Source organism: Globicephala melas, chromosome 3, assembly GCF_963455315.2.
Source record: "Globicephala melas chromosome 3, mGloMel1.2, whole genome shotgun sequence".
NCBI lineage: Eukaryota > Metazoa > Chordata > Mammalia > Artiodactyla > Delphinidae > Globicephala > Globicephala melas.
Window position 1 is genome coordinate 124,064,923 of NC_083316.1, and position 18,795 is coordinate 124,083,717.

Sequence of the window (18,795 nt, forward strand, 5' to 3'; positions counted from 1 at the left end):
ATTTCCAAGATTTTGGATCAGCTTTACTCTCATTATTCTGAATTCTTTTTCAGGTAGACTGCCTGTTTCCTCTTCATTTGTTTGGTCTCGTGGGTTTTCACCTTGCTCCTTCATTTGCTGCATATTTCTCTGTCTTCTCATTTTGTTTAACTTACTGTGTTTGGGATCTCCTTTTTGCAGGCTGCAGGTTCGTAGTTCCCGTTGTTTTTGGTGTCTGTTCCCAGTAGGTGAGATTGGTTTAGTGCCTTGTGTAGTCTTCCTTGTGGAAGGGACCGGTGCCTGTGTTCTGGTGGGTGGGGCCTCCCAGACCAGGGCTCGAACCCACATGTCCTGCATTGGCAGGTGGATTCTTAACCACTGCACCACAAAGAAAGCCCAAAAGAATATACTTAATTTTTTTGTTTTTGTTGTTTCATCTGCAGAATAGCAATAATACTGCTCTTCTTGTTTCATAAGGTTAATCATTTAACAAGCCTTCATAAAATGTTGTAAAGTGTGTTCATGCTCTAGATAAGCAAGGTTTACAGTGCTATTAATGTTGTCTACTACAGTACATTTTAAAGAAATGTGCTTCTATGATCCTTTTCAACTTTCCTGCATCTAATATAATCTTAATGCCCTTTACACGTCATTTAAATGTCTATTTGCTCTTTACTACACCTATGATTTTATTTGTTCTCAAATATAGCCACACCATTATATTTGCTGAGTGATCAAAGGGATCTTCTGGTAGATGAGTTTCAGGATGTAACTATTCCAAATGTCTGTAGCTCAAGATAATAAGGAAGCATTCCTTGACACATGAAATAAATACCCTAGCTTGGATTAATGCCAATCATCATTGCAAAGGCCAATTTTAATGAGGATGGGACCCTGCCCTGAGTATATATATGTGTATTTGGCAGACTGCTTTTTCTCTCTTTCTCTCTGAACTTCTTGCCTCAGAACAGCATCTCTCTACTACCCTCATTCATCATCACTATGAAGAGCATCACTGCTTTTGTCATCCTTGCTCCGGCAGCCACTACATGGGTTGTCACTCCACCTGGTAAGTTAGGATTCCTTTTTAATATTCATACAACGTTAACTGCAACATATTCAGCCTTCAGTAATTATAGAATGTTAAAGTCAAAAGAAAATTTAGAAGACATCTATTTTGATTGGTCTAATCAACAGAGTGGGGGTGAATCAGACTTTGAGGAAGAGGAAGAGGAAGAGAGACTGAGAAGAATAAAAGGATTGTGAGCTTTCTGCTCAGTTCCTCATCAGGATCTCTCAGGTTTCTGACTTGGCCTTTCAGAAACCACCTATACAACTTTGAGACCATAACTCCAACTCTACCCTGGGCATGCCCACAGGATCTCCTGGACAGCCCTTTCTCCAATGACCAGAGATTCCCCCTACCACCTCATTTTTTTGTTTGTTTTTGGTCAGAATCATATATCTCTGACTTCCCCCCGAGTTGGCCCTGAGTAAAGAAGTGACCTCTTTTAGGTCTGGCCTGGGCAAGGGATGTTGGGAAATGGGTTTTAGTTACTGTGAACAATGAATTCAGCTTTGCATTTCTAACTGTGGAATTTTCTATTTCTCCAATTCCTTCTCTCGAAATGAATCTCATCCTACTCTCTTCTGGCCATCAAGCAATAGGGACAGAGGTGAGTACCTTTTCGGCATGCTCTTGGCAAAAATGAAATCAGAGCTAATGTGTAAATGAGTCATGAAAGTAGCTAAACTGACTCACAGTGGGCTGAAATAATTCCCTAGGATATGAAACTGTTCCTACTGTACTTTCCTGGTGGTGTTTCTTTCTTTAAAGGTTACAAAATGAATCTCCTTGCAAAAGGAGAAGAGCAGATAAAGTAAAGTTTTACCTTTTGGTAGCATTTTAAACTTTTCTCAGTATTTTTCACATTCATTATCCTACTGGACTCTCATTATAACCCTAAAAAGAGAGATTAATATTTCCTTCTTAAACTGCTAATTCTCATTTAAGGACTATTCTAGGTCTGATTTATTTTTGCAGCACAGCACCTGGTCCATAAAAGATCTTCTAGACATGTTTGCTGAAAAGTTAAAGAGACTAGTACTCTTTCCACTCTCTTCTCCCTCTTTACCATCTCAATATGAGAATGATGCAGAATTGAAGGAAGAGAATGTAGGGTATTATTTTTCTTCCAATTACAGGTGGACTGCACCAAATACAACAGAAAAAGTGCCAGGATTGCATGCACAAGGGAATGGAGACCATTATGTGACATAGATCGGAAAACTCGCAGTAATGAATGCATGTTTTGTATGCTAAATCAGTAAGTACAGTACTCAATTTGGAGCCCTGTTTTGCTTTTGTTTTATGATCACAAAATTCACATTGGCCAAAATCTGCTTGGTTTTTAAAAACATGGTTTTACAAACCTTACCTTTTGTCATGATCCTCCAGTACTCTTTGGACATTGCTTTGTTTTGAAAAAACAGCTATATGTAAGGATATATATGTGTATATATTTCTTTGCTATCCAGCCAAATTCTCATTTATAGTCTACAATGTCCCTCAGATTAGCTGCTACATATAGACATTTTTATTCCCACATTACATTTAAGGAAACTGGGTCTCAGGTGGGAAATATATTCTTGGTCAAAGTTTCATGAATCTCCTGTGTTACATCTTTCTTACCACTTAGTGGAAACTCAGAAGACAGCTGTCTATATTTGGGCTGTTAGCCATGGACACTGTTATAAGACTGATCTATCCTTCATACCCCAGAGGAGAATCATGTTGCTTCTCTGATTGTCTGGAGAGGTCTAGGGAAGAGAATGAAAGCCCAAACGCAGAGTTGGAATTAGTTGGAATCCTCACCACCACCAGCCCCATCCATTAAATATTAAGTCCTCACTATAAACAACATCTCAGCTTCTAGGAGATTTTAAGAATGGTTATTACCAGCCATTCCAACAACTTTCTTTTTTTTTTCATTCCAACAACTTGAATTCACTCCTTTCTGATTAGTAGTTAAAATCATGGGCTTTTTATGCTAAAAACCCTGCAGAAAGTAGGCATAGAGGGAACTTTCCTCAACATAATAAAGGCCATATATGACAAACCCACAGCCAACATCGTCCCCAATGGTGAAAAACTGAAAGCATTTCCACTAAGATCAGGAACAAGACAAGGTTGCCCACTCTCACCACTCTTATTCAACATAGTTTTGGAAGTTTTAGCCACAGCAATCAGAGACAAAAAAGAAATAAAAGGAATCGAAATCGGAAAAGAAGTAAAGCTGTCACTGTTTGCAGATGACATGATGCTACACATAGAGAATCCTAAAGACGTTACCAGGAAACTACTAGAGCTAATCAATGAATTTGGTAAAGTAGCAGGATACAAAATTAATGCACAGAAATCTCTGGCATTCCTATACACTAATGATAAAAAATCTGAAAGTGAAATCAAGAAAACACTCCCATTTACCACTGCAACAAAAAGAATAAAATATCTAGGAATAAACCTACTTAAGGAGACAAAAGACCTGTATGCAGAAAATTATAAGACACTGATGAAAGAAATTAAAGATGATACAAATAGATGGAGAGATATACTATGTTCTTGGATTGGAAGAATCAATACTGTGAAAATGACTATACTACCCAAAGCAATCTACAGATACAATGCAATCCCTATCAAACTACCACTGGCATTTTTCACAGAACTAGAACAAAAAATTTCACAATTTGTATGGAAACACAAAAGACCCAAAATAGCCAAAGCAATCTTGAGAACGAAAAATGGAGCTGGAGGAATCAGGCTCCCTGACTTCAGACTATACTACAAAGCTACAGTAATCAAGACAGTATGGTACTAGCACAAAAACAGATTGATAGATCAATGGAACAGGATAGAAAGCCCAGAGATAAACCCACACACATAGGGTCACCTTATCTTTGATAAAGGAGGCAGGAGTGTACAGTGGAGAAAGGACAGCCTCTTCAATAATTGGTGCTGGGAAAACTGGACAGGTACATGTAAAAGTATGAGATTAGATCACTCCCTAACACCATACACAAAAATAAGCTCAAAATGGATTAAAGACCTAAATGTAAGGGCAGAAACTATCAAACTCTTAGAGGAAAACATAGGCAGAACACTCTATGACATAAATCACAGCAAGATCATTTTTGACCCACGTCCTAGAGAAATGGAAATAAAAACAAAAATAAACAAATGGGACCTAATGAAACTTCAAAGCTTTTGCACAGCAAAGGAAACCATAAACAAGACCAAAAGACAACCCTCAGAATGGGAGAAAATATTTGCAAATGAAGCAACTGACAAAGGATTAATCTCCAAAATTTATAAGCAGCTCATGTAGCTCAATAACAAAAAAACAAACAACCCAATCCAAAAATGGGCAGAAGACCTAAATAGACATTTCTCCAAAGAAGATATACAGACTGCCAACAAACACATGAAAGAATGCTCAACATCATTAATCATTAGAGAAATGCAATGAAATATCATCTCACACCATTCAGAATGGCCATCATCAAAAAATCTAGAAACAATAAATGCTGGAGAGGGTGTGGAGAAAAGGGAACACTCTTGCACTGCTGGTAGGAATGTGAATTGGTACAGCCACTATGGAGAACAGTATGGAGGTTCCTTAAAAAACTACAAATAGAACTACCATATGACCCAGCAATCCCACTACGGGGCATAGACCCTGAGAAAACCATAATTCAAAAAGAGTCATGTACCAAAATCTTCATTGCAGCTCTATTTACAATAGCCCAGACATGGAAACAACCTAAGTGTCCATCATTGGATGAATGGATAAAGAAGATGTGGCACATACATACGATGGAATATTACTCAGCCATAAAAAGAAATGAAATTGAGCTATTTGTAATGAGGTGGATAGACCTAGAGTCTGTCATACAGAGTGATGTAAGTCAGAAAGAGAAAGACAAATACCGTATGCTAACACATATATGTGGAATTTAAGAAAAAAAATGTCATGAAGAACCTAGGGGTAAGACAGAAATAAAGACACAGACCTACTAGAGAATGGACTTGAGGATATGGGGAGCAGGAAGGGGAAGCTGTGACAAAGCAAGAGAGAGTCATGGACATATATACACTGCTAAACGTAAGGTAGATAGCTAGTGGGAAGCAGCCGCATAGCGCAGAGAGATCAGCTCGGTGCTTTGTGACCGCCTGGAGGGGTGGGATAGGGAGGGTGGGAGGGAGGGAGACGCAAGAGGGAAGAGATATGGGAACATATGTATATGTATAACTGATTCACCCTGTTATGAAGCAGAAACTAACACACCATTGTAAAGCAATTATACTCCAATAAAGATGTAAAAAAAAAAAAAAAAAATCATGGGCTTTGGTGTCATACATCTGGATTAGAATCCAGGCTGCAGTTTGTAGATCTGTGACATTAGGCAAATACCCAATTCGCTGCACAATTCTGTATTCAGTAAGACAGAAATTATAATAGTGTTTAGGATTCACTGTGATAAAACATGTCAAACCTTAGCTAAGCAGCTGACAAAGAGTGAATACTCAAAGAAATAAACTCTTCTTCCTTTTTATAATTTTCCTCCTTCTTTTCTAGACCTTCTGAAAATTTACAAATATAATAGCAAGTGTTATCCAAAATAAAGTCTCTCAGGATATGCAAATTCATGCCCTAATAAAACCATCAGAGACTGAAGACTGAGATGGTATTGATTATATTATCTCATATCTTCTTTTTAGAAGGAAGAAATCTAATACTCAGAAAGGAGAAATGACTATAACAAAATTACATAAACTGTAAATGCCAGAGATGTATGTGTGCATATTTTCTTTTAAAACTGCAGAAATGTTTGCACACTATATTATGCTTTTGATTTCCATCTGAATATTCATGGACTATTTTAAAAGTGCCCAATCTCCTTTTAATGTTGGTCTTATTTTTTATATTTTTATTTGTTTGCAAAATGATCATCTATCAAGGATGTTAATGGTAAATATCAGCTAACTAGGGTAGAATATTAACCAGCACTCTTCATTCTTAGTTCAGGTCAGACAACACAAAATGACATATGACTATGTTTTACTCTGTAGATTATGAAATATCAAATAACTGTATGACCCATTCAATAAAATCTACTTTTCCAGACAGAAAGGATCTCAACTCAGGAAACTTCATGATGATGAAGTGTAAGTAAGTATAGTATATATACTATATATATACTATATATATACTATAGTATATATACTATATATATATGTATATATAGAGTAAGTATACACAGAAATTTTATTTATTCTTAATATAAAATGTTTTAACAATTTCTCACTTTCATCGAGGAAAAGTGTTTTCAGATATGTATTCTAGAAATGATCTATGACTGTGAGTAGTCATAGATAAGACACCTGACCAGCCTAAACACAAAACCTAAAGTATAATTTATTTACCCAGAGGAAGACTCCACAAACTTTATTCGTAGCCCTTAACTGGAGCAGATTGATGTACATGTGGTTATTTTCTAATACTGCAACTAATTAGCAGGTTAAGAAAAGAACATTAGGGACTTAAGAACACTAATAACAGTAAAAAAGTTATTTAAAAAGCACAAAAAAAATTCAAGAACACAAAAGTAGAGATAATTTAGGGGTAAAGAGCTATGTGAGTGGAAAGTCAATAATTTTAATAGAGTTTGAAATGTGATACTATAAGAGAACGGCAAACATGGGGTTGTGGTAGTAAAGACAGTTCATTTTAAGGATGGGCACCTAACCCATTGTGGTGGGTGAGGGAGAGAAATGCGGCCATGAAACTGTTACAAAAGTAAAATGATATTTGAAGGAGAAGTAGCGGTCAGTCTGATGGATGAAGTGGGTAAGGGCATGCAAAGTAGGATAAATATGAGAAGCAAAGGCACAGGGATGTTCAGGAGCAGGAAACACTGGGAATTCAGTCCTTAAATTCAGCTGGGATAAAAGGCAGAGCAGATGAGACTGGAGAGATAAGCATGGGTCATGAGGGGGCTTTCTGTTGATGGAATCAGTTAAATATTTGAACAAGATCAGATTTGGTTTCTAAAAATATCACTCTGGCAACAATGTGGAGGGTGAGTGAGGGTGCTGTTAGTCATGTAATGAGCTAGTGTATTAGTATGCCAGGCTGCCATAACAAAATTCAGATCTTCCTCCATTTAGGATGGGGTTATATCCCGATAAACCCATCATAAATTGAAAATATCATACATGCACCTAACGTACCAGCCTCGCCTACCTTAAATGTGCTCAGAACACTTACATTAGCCTACAGTTGGGCAAAATCATATAACACACAGCCTATTTTATAAAGTAATAAGGTGTTGAATATCTCATGTAATTTATTGAATACTGAAAAAGTGAAAAACAGAATGGTTGTATGGGTACAGAATGGTTGTCAACATACGGATTGTTTACCCTGGTGACTGTATGGCTGACTTGGGTGCTATGGCTCACTGCTCAGCATCACAAGAGAGTATTGTACTGCTTATCACTAGCTCAGGGAAAGATCAAATTTCAAAGTACAGTTTCTACTAAATGCATATTGCTTTCACATCACCATAAAGTCAAAAAATTGTTATTTGAACCATCATAAGTAGGGAACTGTCTATACCACAGATTGGGTGACTTAAACAATAGGAATTTATATTCTCACAGTTCTAGAAGTCCAAGATCAAGGCACCAGAAGATCTGGTGCTAGGTAAGAGCCCACTTTCAGGTTCACAGTCTACTATCTTCTTGCTGTGTCTTCCCATGGTAGAAGGGGCAAGGTTGCTCTCCGGACACTGTTTCATAAGGGCACTAATGCCATTCATGAGGGCTATGCCTTCACGACCTAATCATCTCTGAAGAGTTCTACCTCCTAATACCATCACATTGAGGATTGACTACAACATATGAATTCTGGGGGATTATAAATATTCAGGCAGTAACACATACGAGACCTTTAGGATGATGGTCATGCTAGCTCATGACTGGAATGGTGGGCACATGGGTGTTGACCCTGTAATAATAAATAATTTGCTTAACTATAAACAACAACAATGACAAAGTCTACATATTGTAGAGTGGATATATTGTAGAGTACATTATATAACCTATGTTTTAAAAATATATGTAATTATACAATAATTACATAATTTTCTTTTTTAACCTATAAATTGAAAAAGTGAGTTTACTTACATAAACTCTGCTTTTGTCTAAACAAAATTTTCCTAGGCAGATATGCAAGTCTGGACAATGTTGTCCTGTGGCTTCAATAAAAAACCCTGAGAAGGGAAAGACTTTCCCCTATGGTCCAGGGTGGGACCGATCACTTGTATGGTGGCTTTCCTGTGATGGAGAAACAGCTCTGAGGACCTAAAGAATGGCAGATTAGTACTGTGGTGGAGTGATAATTGGTTAAAGAATGGACTAGACTGTGAAAGTTCTATGGTTTGGGCAGTGGAATTGACTTTCCTTTCTACTGGAGAACATGCAGTCTTAGGTAAAATCCTGTGAAGGATTTCCACATCCCTAATGGTGGTAAGAATCTGCTTTGGCCACACACCTATGGTCAATTAACCTTCAGCAAATGAATCAAGAATGTACAATGGAGAAAAGACAGTCTCTTCACTGAGTGACACTGGGAAAGTTGGACAGCTACATGTAAAAGAAAAATTTAGAACATTCTCTAACATCATATACAAAAATAAACTCAACATGGATTAAAGACCTAAATGTAAGACTGGATACTATAAAACTCTTGGAGGAAAACATAGGCAGAACACACTTTGACATAAATTGCAGTAATATGTTTTTGGACCCATCTCCTAGAGTAATGAAAATAAAAGTAAAAATAAACGAATGGGACCTAATTAAACTTAAAAGCTTCTGCATGGCAAAGAAAACTATAAACAAAATGAAAAGACAACCTGCAAAATGGGAGAAAATATTTGCAAATGATGCTACTGACAAGGGATTAATTTCCAAAATACACAAACAGCTCATACAGCTTAATATCAAAAACAAAACAAAAAAAGAAAACAACTCAATCAAAAGATGGGCAGATGACCTAAACAGACATTTCTCCAAAGAAGACGTAGAGATAACCAACAGGCACGTGAAAAGATGCTCAACATTGCTAATTATTAGCGAAATGCAAATCAAAACTACAATGAGCTATCACCTCACACAAGTCAGAATGGCCATCATTAAAATGCTGGAGAGGGTGTGGAGAAAAGAGAACCCTCCTACACTGTTGGTGGGGATGCAAATTGGTGCAGCGACTACAGAGAACAGTATGGAGGGTCCTTAAAAAACTAAAAATAGAGCTACCATATGATCCAGCAATCCCACTTCTGGGCATATATCTGGACAAAACTACAATTCAAAAAGATACATGCACTCCTAAGTTCATAGTAGCACTATTCACAATAGCCAAAATATGGAAACAATCTAAAGGTCCATTGACAGATGAATGGATAAAGAAAATGTGGTACATGTGTACAATGGAATACTACTCAGCCATAAAAATTAATAAAGTAATACCATTTGCAGCAACATGGATGTACCTAGAGATTATCATATTAAGTGAAGTCAGGTAGAGAAAGATAAATATCACATAATATCACTTGCACATGGAATCTAAAAAAAAAAATGATACAAATGAACTTGTTTAAAAAACAGAAACAGACAGACACAGAAAACAAACTTACGGTTACCAAAGGGGAAAGGGTGGGGGAGGGATAAATTAGGAGTTTCAGATTAACAGATACACACTGCTGTATACGAAACAGATAAACAACAAGGACCCACTGTATAGCACAGGGAACAATATTCAATAACTTGTAATAACCTATAATGGAAAAGAACCTGAAAAAGAATATATATATGTATTATTATATATATATATATATATAACTGAATCACTTTGCTGTACACCTGAAACTAACACAACATTGTAAATTAACTATACTTCAATAAAAAAATAAACTTAAAAAAAAAGAATCTGCTTTGGACTGTACAGTGAGGAATTGGCTTTTTAAAATATTCGTTTGAGGTGACACTGGAACATACAAACTGAATTATTTCATAGCTAGGAATAGGGCCTGACATCTAGGAACAAAGCCCCAAATTGTAGCTTCTGGAATTCAACCATGGGTATGAGAGATGATGAAGAAGTCAAAGACTAAGGATTCTTTGAGGAAGATGGGATCCCTCAGTCTTATTTACTCTCCTCTCCCAATATTAGTTCAACTGGAATTTGGAAAAGCTAAAACTATTTTAGCTTGATTTTTTCCTATGTTTTTCTTTTTCTTCTATGTATTTTCCTCTATGTATTTAATCTACAGGATTAAATACTGTTTGTAGACCTCTCTCTGTTATCTTATTTTTGCAGCTATTAAACAGGGTCACATATTGATAATATGCAATTCCTTTTATCTTAGGAAGGTCTGCTTCACTTTTACCGAGTCAAGATATTGGATCTGTGGAAATTATTGTTTTATTTCTCATTGCTGTTATGGATGGGTATCAGAGGGGCCATGATTCATACTGGAATGTCACAAGAGTCAGGAAACTCAAATGTTAAAATCTGCTTCTTCAAGTCTGCCTTCCACGAGTAATTATTTGTTTAATAATATTCTCCTGCCAAGGTATAAGCTCCATTAAGGTCAAGAATATGCCATTCTTTTTCACAGCTGTATTTCCAGTGCCCACACAACTCCTGACAAACCAGAATCCCAAACAGTAGAAGGCCTACGGGAACTCATTTAACCAGTGATACCCTGCTAATAACAAAATTTGTGACAAAGCAAAGTTGAGAAAAATGTAAATTATTTATTATCAGGTGGGAAGTAATTTCACGCTCATTATTACCTTTGAATACTCATACAATGCAATCAATCTGTGGCTCTGAGCCTATAAAGCCCATATCAGTAGCGGAGGCAGGCAGTTTTCCAAGCTGTTTAAATGTTAGCTCACTTAAACCTCCAAAGAGTTCCTTAAGGAAGGTTTGATTACCCCATTGTGAAAATGGGAAAATTCCATCCAGAGAGGAAAAATTACTTTTCAAGTTGACAAAAATATTGTAACTTGATCTTTTGCTTTTATGTCCAGAATCCTTCCTAAACAATGGGATGCCTCTACCTCTCTGAACTGGGAGATGACTGATTTACTTAGGAAGATGACAGGGTATTTTCAAATTGTTCCATATTAGACTTACAGAGCCCACAGGTTGGATGAAAACCACTTCTTTCATATTCTAAGTGACCCAGGTCCTTTCTGGAAGTTTCCAGTAGGTCTGTTTTTAGGCTTTTATTGAAATGAAGTAATGAGACAAATTAACTGAGGTAAATAAAAATTTGTTCATTCCAGTATTGTTAAGAATAATGAAATTGAAATCAGCCTAATTGAGCAACTATGGAAGAATATTAATATAATAAAAATCCATATATGTGATAGAATATGACACTAGGCATCTAAATTCATGTTCTATATGACTATATTTAAAGATCAAGAAAATGTCACAGTACATTTCTAAGTCAAAAAAGTGTAAAACAATATATACTACAAAAATGTGATCAAATATGACAAGAACATGTATATGTGTTCATTTCTGTGTATGTATATATAGATTTTTTTTAAAAAACTGGAATGATATAATTCAATACAGTTTATGTTTCACAGTTATCTATGGGTTTCGAGGTTTCTTGTCTTTTTATTTCTTTTCTAATATTTCTACTTTTTGAATTTTCTAAACTTGTATTTCCTTGACATAAGAAGAATTGCTTTTTAAAAAATGTAACATAGAGGCAGGAAGTTCAGAAATTAGGAGGAAACCCAGCTCTGATAAGGTATCTTCCTTGTTACAAAGCTGCAAAGGTTTGGATTGCTACAGGACAAGGCTGGACCCACTGCAAATGGCATCCACAGACTTCATCTGTCACTGCAACCTCCTCTCTTCCTCAGCTGTTTCCACATTTTTCATTCTGGCCAAAGGCACTAATTATTGTTGTGGAACATTCGATACTTCTATGCTCTTTCCTACTGTGGTATGTTTCTTCTGCTATTGCCTCTTTGGATTGCCCACCCAGGGCTGCCCTGGCCAGCGATCCGTTCCCACCACCCAAGTCTTGTAGGCATCTCTGTACTCCCTTCCCCAGCACCTCCTGCTGAGTTTGTCTTTGACTCATCCTAAATGTTTGGCCTCCCGGGGCCTGCTCAGCCCAGCACACAATGCATCAGTGTCTTCCCTCTCCTACACAGCTATTCTATCCCCTCTTGAGGCTCTAACACATGCTCCTTAAAGGAGAGGCACCAGCCACAAAGAATTACATTACATCTCACTTCCTTTCTGAGGTGAGTCAACCTGGGTACACGTGGTAGGGAGAGTGGGCATCTGGCATTGTGTTCTGATACAGCTGGATCTTCCACTGTTGAAGCTCCATTCCTAAAGTAATCCAGGGAAGATGTCAGGAAGAGATGGGGATGTATTTAGAAAAACATGGAGTCATAGACTGTCTCAGGAGCGGGCCGAGCAGACAGCTCTGGACATTGTGCCAGGAGCCTCCAGACATCCTGGAGAGTGGAGCACTGTGGAAACATCTCAGTGTCTCAGATAACAAATATCACACCATAGCATAAAGGCAAGTTCATGTACATTACCTATCAACATATGCTACAGAGCAGAGAAAAAGGTCTCTAGGACATAGGGAGGACCAGGTCACTTTTGCAGGAACAGGAAGACAGGGAGAGTTCAATGTGGTCCTTGGTCAGGACCTGGAACCTCCATATACCATTCTTTAGGGTCAGAAAGGCTGCTACAAGGAAAGGCAATCCCAAGGGAGGATCTGCTCACTGAATTTGCTCACTGAATTCTGGATGAAATACCTTGGGAACTCCTGTGAGACAGAGTATTTATTTTTTTCTCCCTATGCAGTCTCTCAGAATGCTCCAAGAGGGTTTAGCTTTCCGAGTCAGAAGATTCTCAGCACAGCCAAGTAGGCCTGGAGTATTAGAAATCTTTGTCTTAATCTCAAGAGGCAATCTCTGCTTCATGACCAAGTACAGACCTGCTTCCTCTATTGAGAAGCCCTTGTTGTCTAGAAGCCTCTAGCAGCCTCATCATTTTCTTTGTATCCCTTCAAATAAAAAAATTTTGAGAGAATCATCAGGTAAGGTGCCTTTTCAAGACACTTAAAATATCTCCATCCTAACATAATACAGTTATTCCCAAACAGTAACCTCTGATTTACTTCTGTCTTCTAAGTAGTCACAGGTCTGTCACTGAGATCTATACATTTATTTATAACTAACCAAAGTTTATTCCTGAGCATTTGTTCTCGGAGAAGGAGCATACAATACGTATACTGGAGATGAATATTCACTTCAGAAGTGGTCTTAATATCCTGATAACCTCTTCTTTTGTGATTGTATCAAAAGGCAACATCCTGAAGCAGTATCTCAGAGAATTATTCTAAGGACACGCCAGGAGGAAAAGTGGCCAAATCCTTCCCAGTACTCTGCTCACTTCTGTTCTTTATCGTGATACATTTGACATTACCTTCTGGTGAGTAATGTAGCTGTTTTGCGCAGGGATGTAAGGTTGATTGCTGGGCTGTGACATGATAATCTAGAAGAGAATGCTTTGAGATTTTTGTGTATATATATTTTATTAAGTGTATCATTTTACTATATTATATATCTGTATATATAGAGAGACAGACAATGGAGTGTGATAAAAAAAAAAAAAAAAAGGCTCTGGGCCAATGGGCAGGGGCCTTAGCTTTCCCATCTATTAATGCAGACTATAAGACCTAACTCGTGGGGACCAGGGGCTTGGGTGACTGGGTGAGGTAACGTGTGAAAGTGACTGGCAATATGCCTCCAAGACAGTGCATCACAAAAATTCAGAACTTTTGAAAATGCTCTGCCATATATTTGACTGGGTCATTATCTTTTGTGTCCTTTTTTAGAGAAGTCATGTAGAGCGACCTAGCTTCAAAGACTGAAGAGCTTAGTTTTCTTACATATCTGCCATGAATTCTTGGGCATTTCATAAGATATGGGGATTGGGTTAAAAGATCTCTTTAAAGTTCTAGCATTTCTTAATTTCTTTCATATATTGGCTGTCAGCTCTGAATCCTCTCAAGCCCAGGCTAATTACTGTTAATCAAAAAATTATTTGGTACACTGGACTGGCAGTGATGCACCTATATAGTCTTCTGTTGATTATCTACCAGGAGTAAAAGAGTTACCCCACATTTAAAAAAATGAATGAATATACGTATAAATGAAATAATGTTTTCAATTATTGCAAGCTTTCTGGGTACTACATAAAACTCTTTTATTCTGTCAACAAATTAAGCTATGACTTACCAGATACTAGATTCTTTAACTATTTTCATTTGTTATGGTTTCAGGCCCTCCACACTGGTGGCCACCACATGGAAATATTAAGGTAATTTTCCTCTAAATTTCCTGGGAACGAGACTCTGAGTTTTCTTTGGAATTACTATTTTAGAACCTTACTGAGGCAAGTGATGTTCTTCAATGTCACATGAATGTGGCAGGTACACTGTAGGTATAGGAGCTCAGAGGAGAGTAATCCAAACTGGGACCCAAGCTGAGATTTGGTCATAGGTATACCACAGAGCCCTCGGTAGTGCCTGGAAAATGTTTATGGACACTGGCGGTTGCCAGGGGACAGGGCAGGTTCTTATATGCCCACAGACTTGGGCATAACATGGTTTCTGCTCTGGAGGGGCTCACAGTTTGGTGGAAAGAATGCTCCTAACTGCCCTGTGATATGCAGAGAATGCCTATGGGAGTTGTGAATGGCAAACGCCAACTCTAAGTTATAGACTGAGGAAATGTGAAGGAACAGGAAATCTCTGAACAGAGCCTCAAATTCTGTTTCCAACTTGTATGAGGGCAAAGTGACAGAGACACCTTTTTCATTTTCAGCTATACCTCTGAGCACTGAATATATTGTGGGGTAAAATAAATGTTTAATAAATGGGGGAAATAGTGAAATGAAAGATTGTTTTGGTTTTTTGATGTGGATTTGCATCACTGTACTCCTTCACTTCAGGAGCACTTGCACTTTAAGCTTTTGTCTCATTAGTAAATTTTAAATTTTACTTCTTAAAAAAATATATTCATGAGTTAACTGGTGAGAAAGATGTTTTTAGGGCAGCTTGGCCTTCAAGGGACGCAGAGATCAGAGTGTAGAACCTGTTAGAGGCTATAGCTCCAGCAAAAAAGTCTATAGAATTTGTCCAGGATTTATACTCTAGTCTCATAGAGTTGAGTCCTAGAGTTTTCCTCTTAAGAAGGTTGCCTGCAAGAGTAGTCCTCCACTTGTCCATAAATTTATAAACAAAAATAACCTTACTCATTCTTACTTATTTTCTCATGAAGCTTACAAAAATAGCCAGAAAAAACGAAGAGAGTGACTGTTTTTATAGTAAATTCTATAAATAATTCTATAAATAAAAGAAATAGGATGGTACAATAGAGAATATCTTTTGAAAGTAGAGATACTACTATCAACAATGTGGTCAGTGAAGGCTTCTTGGGCATGGGGATATCTGAGATGTGAAGGGTGAGAAGGAGCCACCCAGATGGAGAGCAGTGAGGAAGATTTACCTACTTGAGTCACTGATTAAAGACCTGTGTGACTGGAACACAGAGAGGGAGGGAGGGGGCGCAGCAGATGTTATAGTTACACAGCAGATGAATACATAGCCTACTCACCCGATGAATATACATCCTACTCTAAAGAGAAAGAAAAGCTATATTTAAAGATGATACTAATTACTCTTGCTATTATTTGACTATATTCATTCAGTTTGAACTATTTAAAATCTTATTCATTTTGCACATATTTATAGAGCAAGACTAAGTGCCAATATATGTGCTGGACACACAAAGGTTAGTCTAATCAGAAACAGACCTTACCCTTATGGGCTTATAATTCTTTGGAGTGTGGAATTAGTCAAATAATTGTATAAATGCTTTATTACACACTGATTAGAGATACTAAAAAAGGAATGGAAAGTTGAGATTGTATTTTGGGAACTCTCTGAGAAAGTAGGTCATAACTTGAGCTCTGAAGGCAGAATGAGTTTAGGTTCAAGAAAAAGACAATACATTTGATGGGGGGGTCGTGACAAACCACAAGACTCTGAGATGGAGGGACTATGGAGCACTTGAAGCAAAAACAAAACAAAATTTTTAAAAAGACAAAAAAAACCATGGAAAATGGCAAAGAGCAAGGTGGTATAAGACAAGGTTGGAAAAGTCAGAAGGGTACAGATCACATAGGGTCTTTTAGCTTATACTAAGAAGAAATTTTTTATGTGCAGTGAAATGCAATTAAAAGAGCATAAGTACAGGAATAATATGATTCAATGGACATTTAAATTACAGAAATTAGAGGCTACAGAGGAAAAGAGAAAGTGGAGGGAGTAGTTGGGTGACAGACAGATGGTGGTGACCTGGCCATTGTGCTGGTGTTGGATAAGGGAAGAAGGGAGAAGAGCTCAAATATGATCCCTCTTTCTCTAAATAGCCCAAACTCCTACCCACCTTGTATTAGAGGTACTTTATCTACCTATCATATGGTAATCATAGAGCCCCTGAGACTATCATCGTCAAGCTCAATCATCCCAGAGTCACTGCTCTCAAGCCATCACTGATACCAACATTGCAAGCAGACATGGGTTCTGGTCCCACTGAGACATGCCCCTTCCTTTGTTTTCAGTTTTCCCTACAAAATCAGGGAGTTACTCTAAATGATCTCATGTTTCACACCTTCAAGATAAGAGTTAGCCTGGAGATATTTTTAGTAGATAAGATGTGATAAATATTTTAAGTCAAGGCATATAGATTTCAGTGAAACATCTTTTCCAATTATGGGGCTTCAGTTTCCTTAGCTGAGTTACCACAGAAAATCTCTAAGACTAATTCCAGGTCAAATAGTCTGAGAATAAAGGAGATTGAGAGAGAAGCTAAATTTCCCAAATCTGTCCTGTTAACGCACTCTTCCTTTTCCCACTATAGCATAGCAGGCCTCCTTTCTCTCTTCCTGTCAGGAGGTCCTGACAACAAGGGCATCACGTACGTTGTTAGCTGATGGACATACGTGGGTTCCGGTTCCCTTGCTTTGTGGAGGGGGAAGCTAGAGAGCTTTTGTCAGACTAGGATATGATTCTATGTTTAGATTTTCCTAGTAAAGTCCAGGGGTGTCTGTGAGTGTAATTCTAATCATATCATTCTTTTCAACTCAATTTCAGGTGAAATGTCCATATAAGAAAGTAGATTGAGTTGGTTCAATGGAACAGTGAACCCCTGCCCTGGTATATATCAACCCATCTGTGGCAACAATTTGGTAACCTATGAAAATCCCTGCATCTTGTGTGTTGAGAGCATGTGAGTAATACTGGGAGAAAAGAAGAGAACAATGAAAAAGCTTAGTGCAAGGTGATTACCTCTTCTACCAAGTACAACAGCCTTGAAGCCAGGAATTTGCTCCAGTTTGCTCAGATAATAATCAGTCCCTGCTCAGGAGAACATGTGGCAATACAAAGCCCACTGGAGTAGAAAGCAGATTCGCTGTACTCAGTAGTGTTTGCTAGGCCCTTTCTTCTCTCAGCCTTCTCATTCCCATATGCCAATTGATAGATTTTTTTTCACTTGAAGCTTTAAATATCTCTTTGAGTCCTTAAAATTCTTTGATTTTAAAACAAACTATACTTTTGCCTTCTCTCAGATATCTTCAACTTCATATGTGTCTGAAACTCTGAGCTAGGGTAGGTGACTATAAAGTTTGGGTCCTCTGGCTAGTTTAGTTTTTGGATTTATGTGACATGATTATCAGTGATTAGACACTAAGTCTCACTAAACTGTGGCTTCAGGGTTGATCTCTGTATAAGACAGTGAAGTTCACAGGGAGAAAAACTCTCCCCGTGGCACCAGACTGAAGCCCTCCACCCAATGATCATTTTGTAATTTTCACAAAGAGCAATGAGACAGGAATGTGTAAACCTCAGGCCACCCCCACTAATGAGGAATTCAGCCAAAGTGTAAGAGTATTGACACAGTAAGATGAGGACTGATATGCCTCATATATCATAAGCTGAGGCCTGATTAAGTAACTTATTTTCAAAGAGCTTATAATATAGGTCATAATATCTTCAGTGGCATCTTGGAATCATGGAAGGATAACAGGGTAGGAAATCCAATAACCTGGCTTTTGTCTGTAATCAATGTCCTTTATGCTCTTAGTTTCCTCAAATATAAAATAAGGGTGATAGATAATTTTGCAAGTATTTTTGTAGCTCTGACATTATATTAATGAAATATTTATTCTGATTCTTCCTTCAGGAAATCTCAGGGAAAAATTAATTTCTGCATGATGGAAAATGCTGAGTGGACTCAGACATGAAAGAAGTACCTTTTTTTTTATCTTTCCATTGAGAAAATCCTTCTCTTGCAACTCAACCCTCCTTAGATGTGTTCTTAGTGACAGAGAGCTACCCCTAGTGAACTTGTAGACCTCTCCCCTCATTGATTCGCTGCCTTCCATATTCTCCCTAATAAATAAACTTTTCTGAAAGTCTCATTTAACATGGGTCTCAGATCCGTATCTCAAGCCTCAGAAGTAGAACAAAATGAACATTTGAGCCAAAGGTCAGAGACAAACACAGGGCTTAATCAGGTCTCTGATACTGTAAACTGTGGAATAACCTATCAATATGTAAAGG

The 18,795-nt window shown here is 37.6% G+C and overlaps 1 protein-coding gene across 1 annotated transcript; it reads left to right on the top strand.

Annotated features, from left to right (window-relative positions):
* Positions 1–1,607: 1,607 nt before the first annotated feature.
* SPINK14 (serine peptidase inhibitor Kazal type 14 (putative)) lies at positions 1,608–18,460 on the top strand. Its single transcript, XM_060295529.1, is given in 8 exon segments — positions 1,608–1,655; positions 2,185–2,306; positions 13,486–13,593; positions 14,441–14,486; positions 17,326–17,347; positions 17,350–17,461; positions 18,416–18,438; positions 18,441–18,460. Coding segments are annotated over 8 exon segments (501 nt in total).
* The last annotated feature ends 335 nt before the right edge of the window (positions 18,461–18,795 follow it).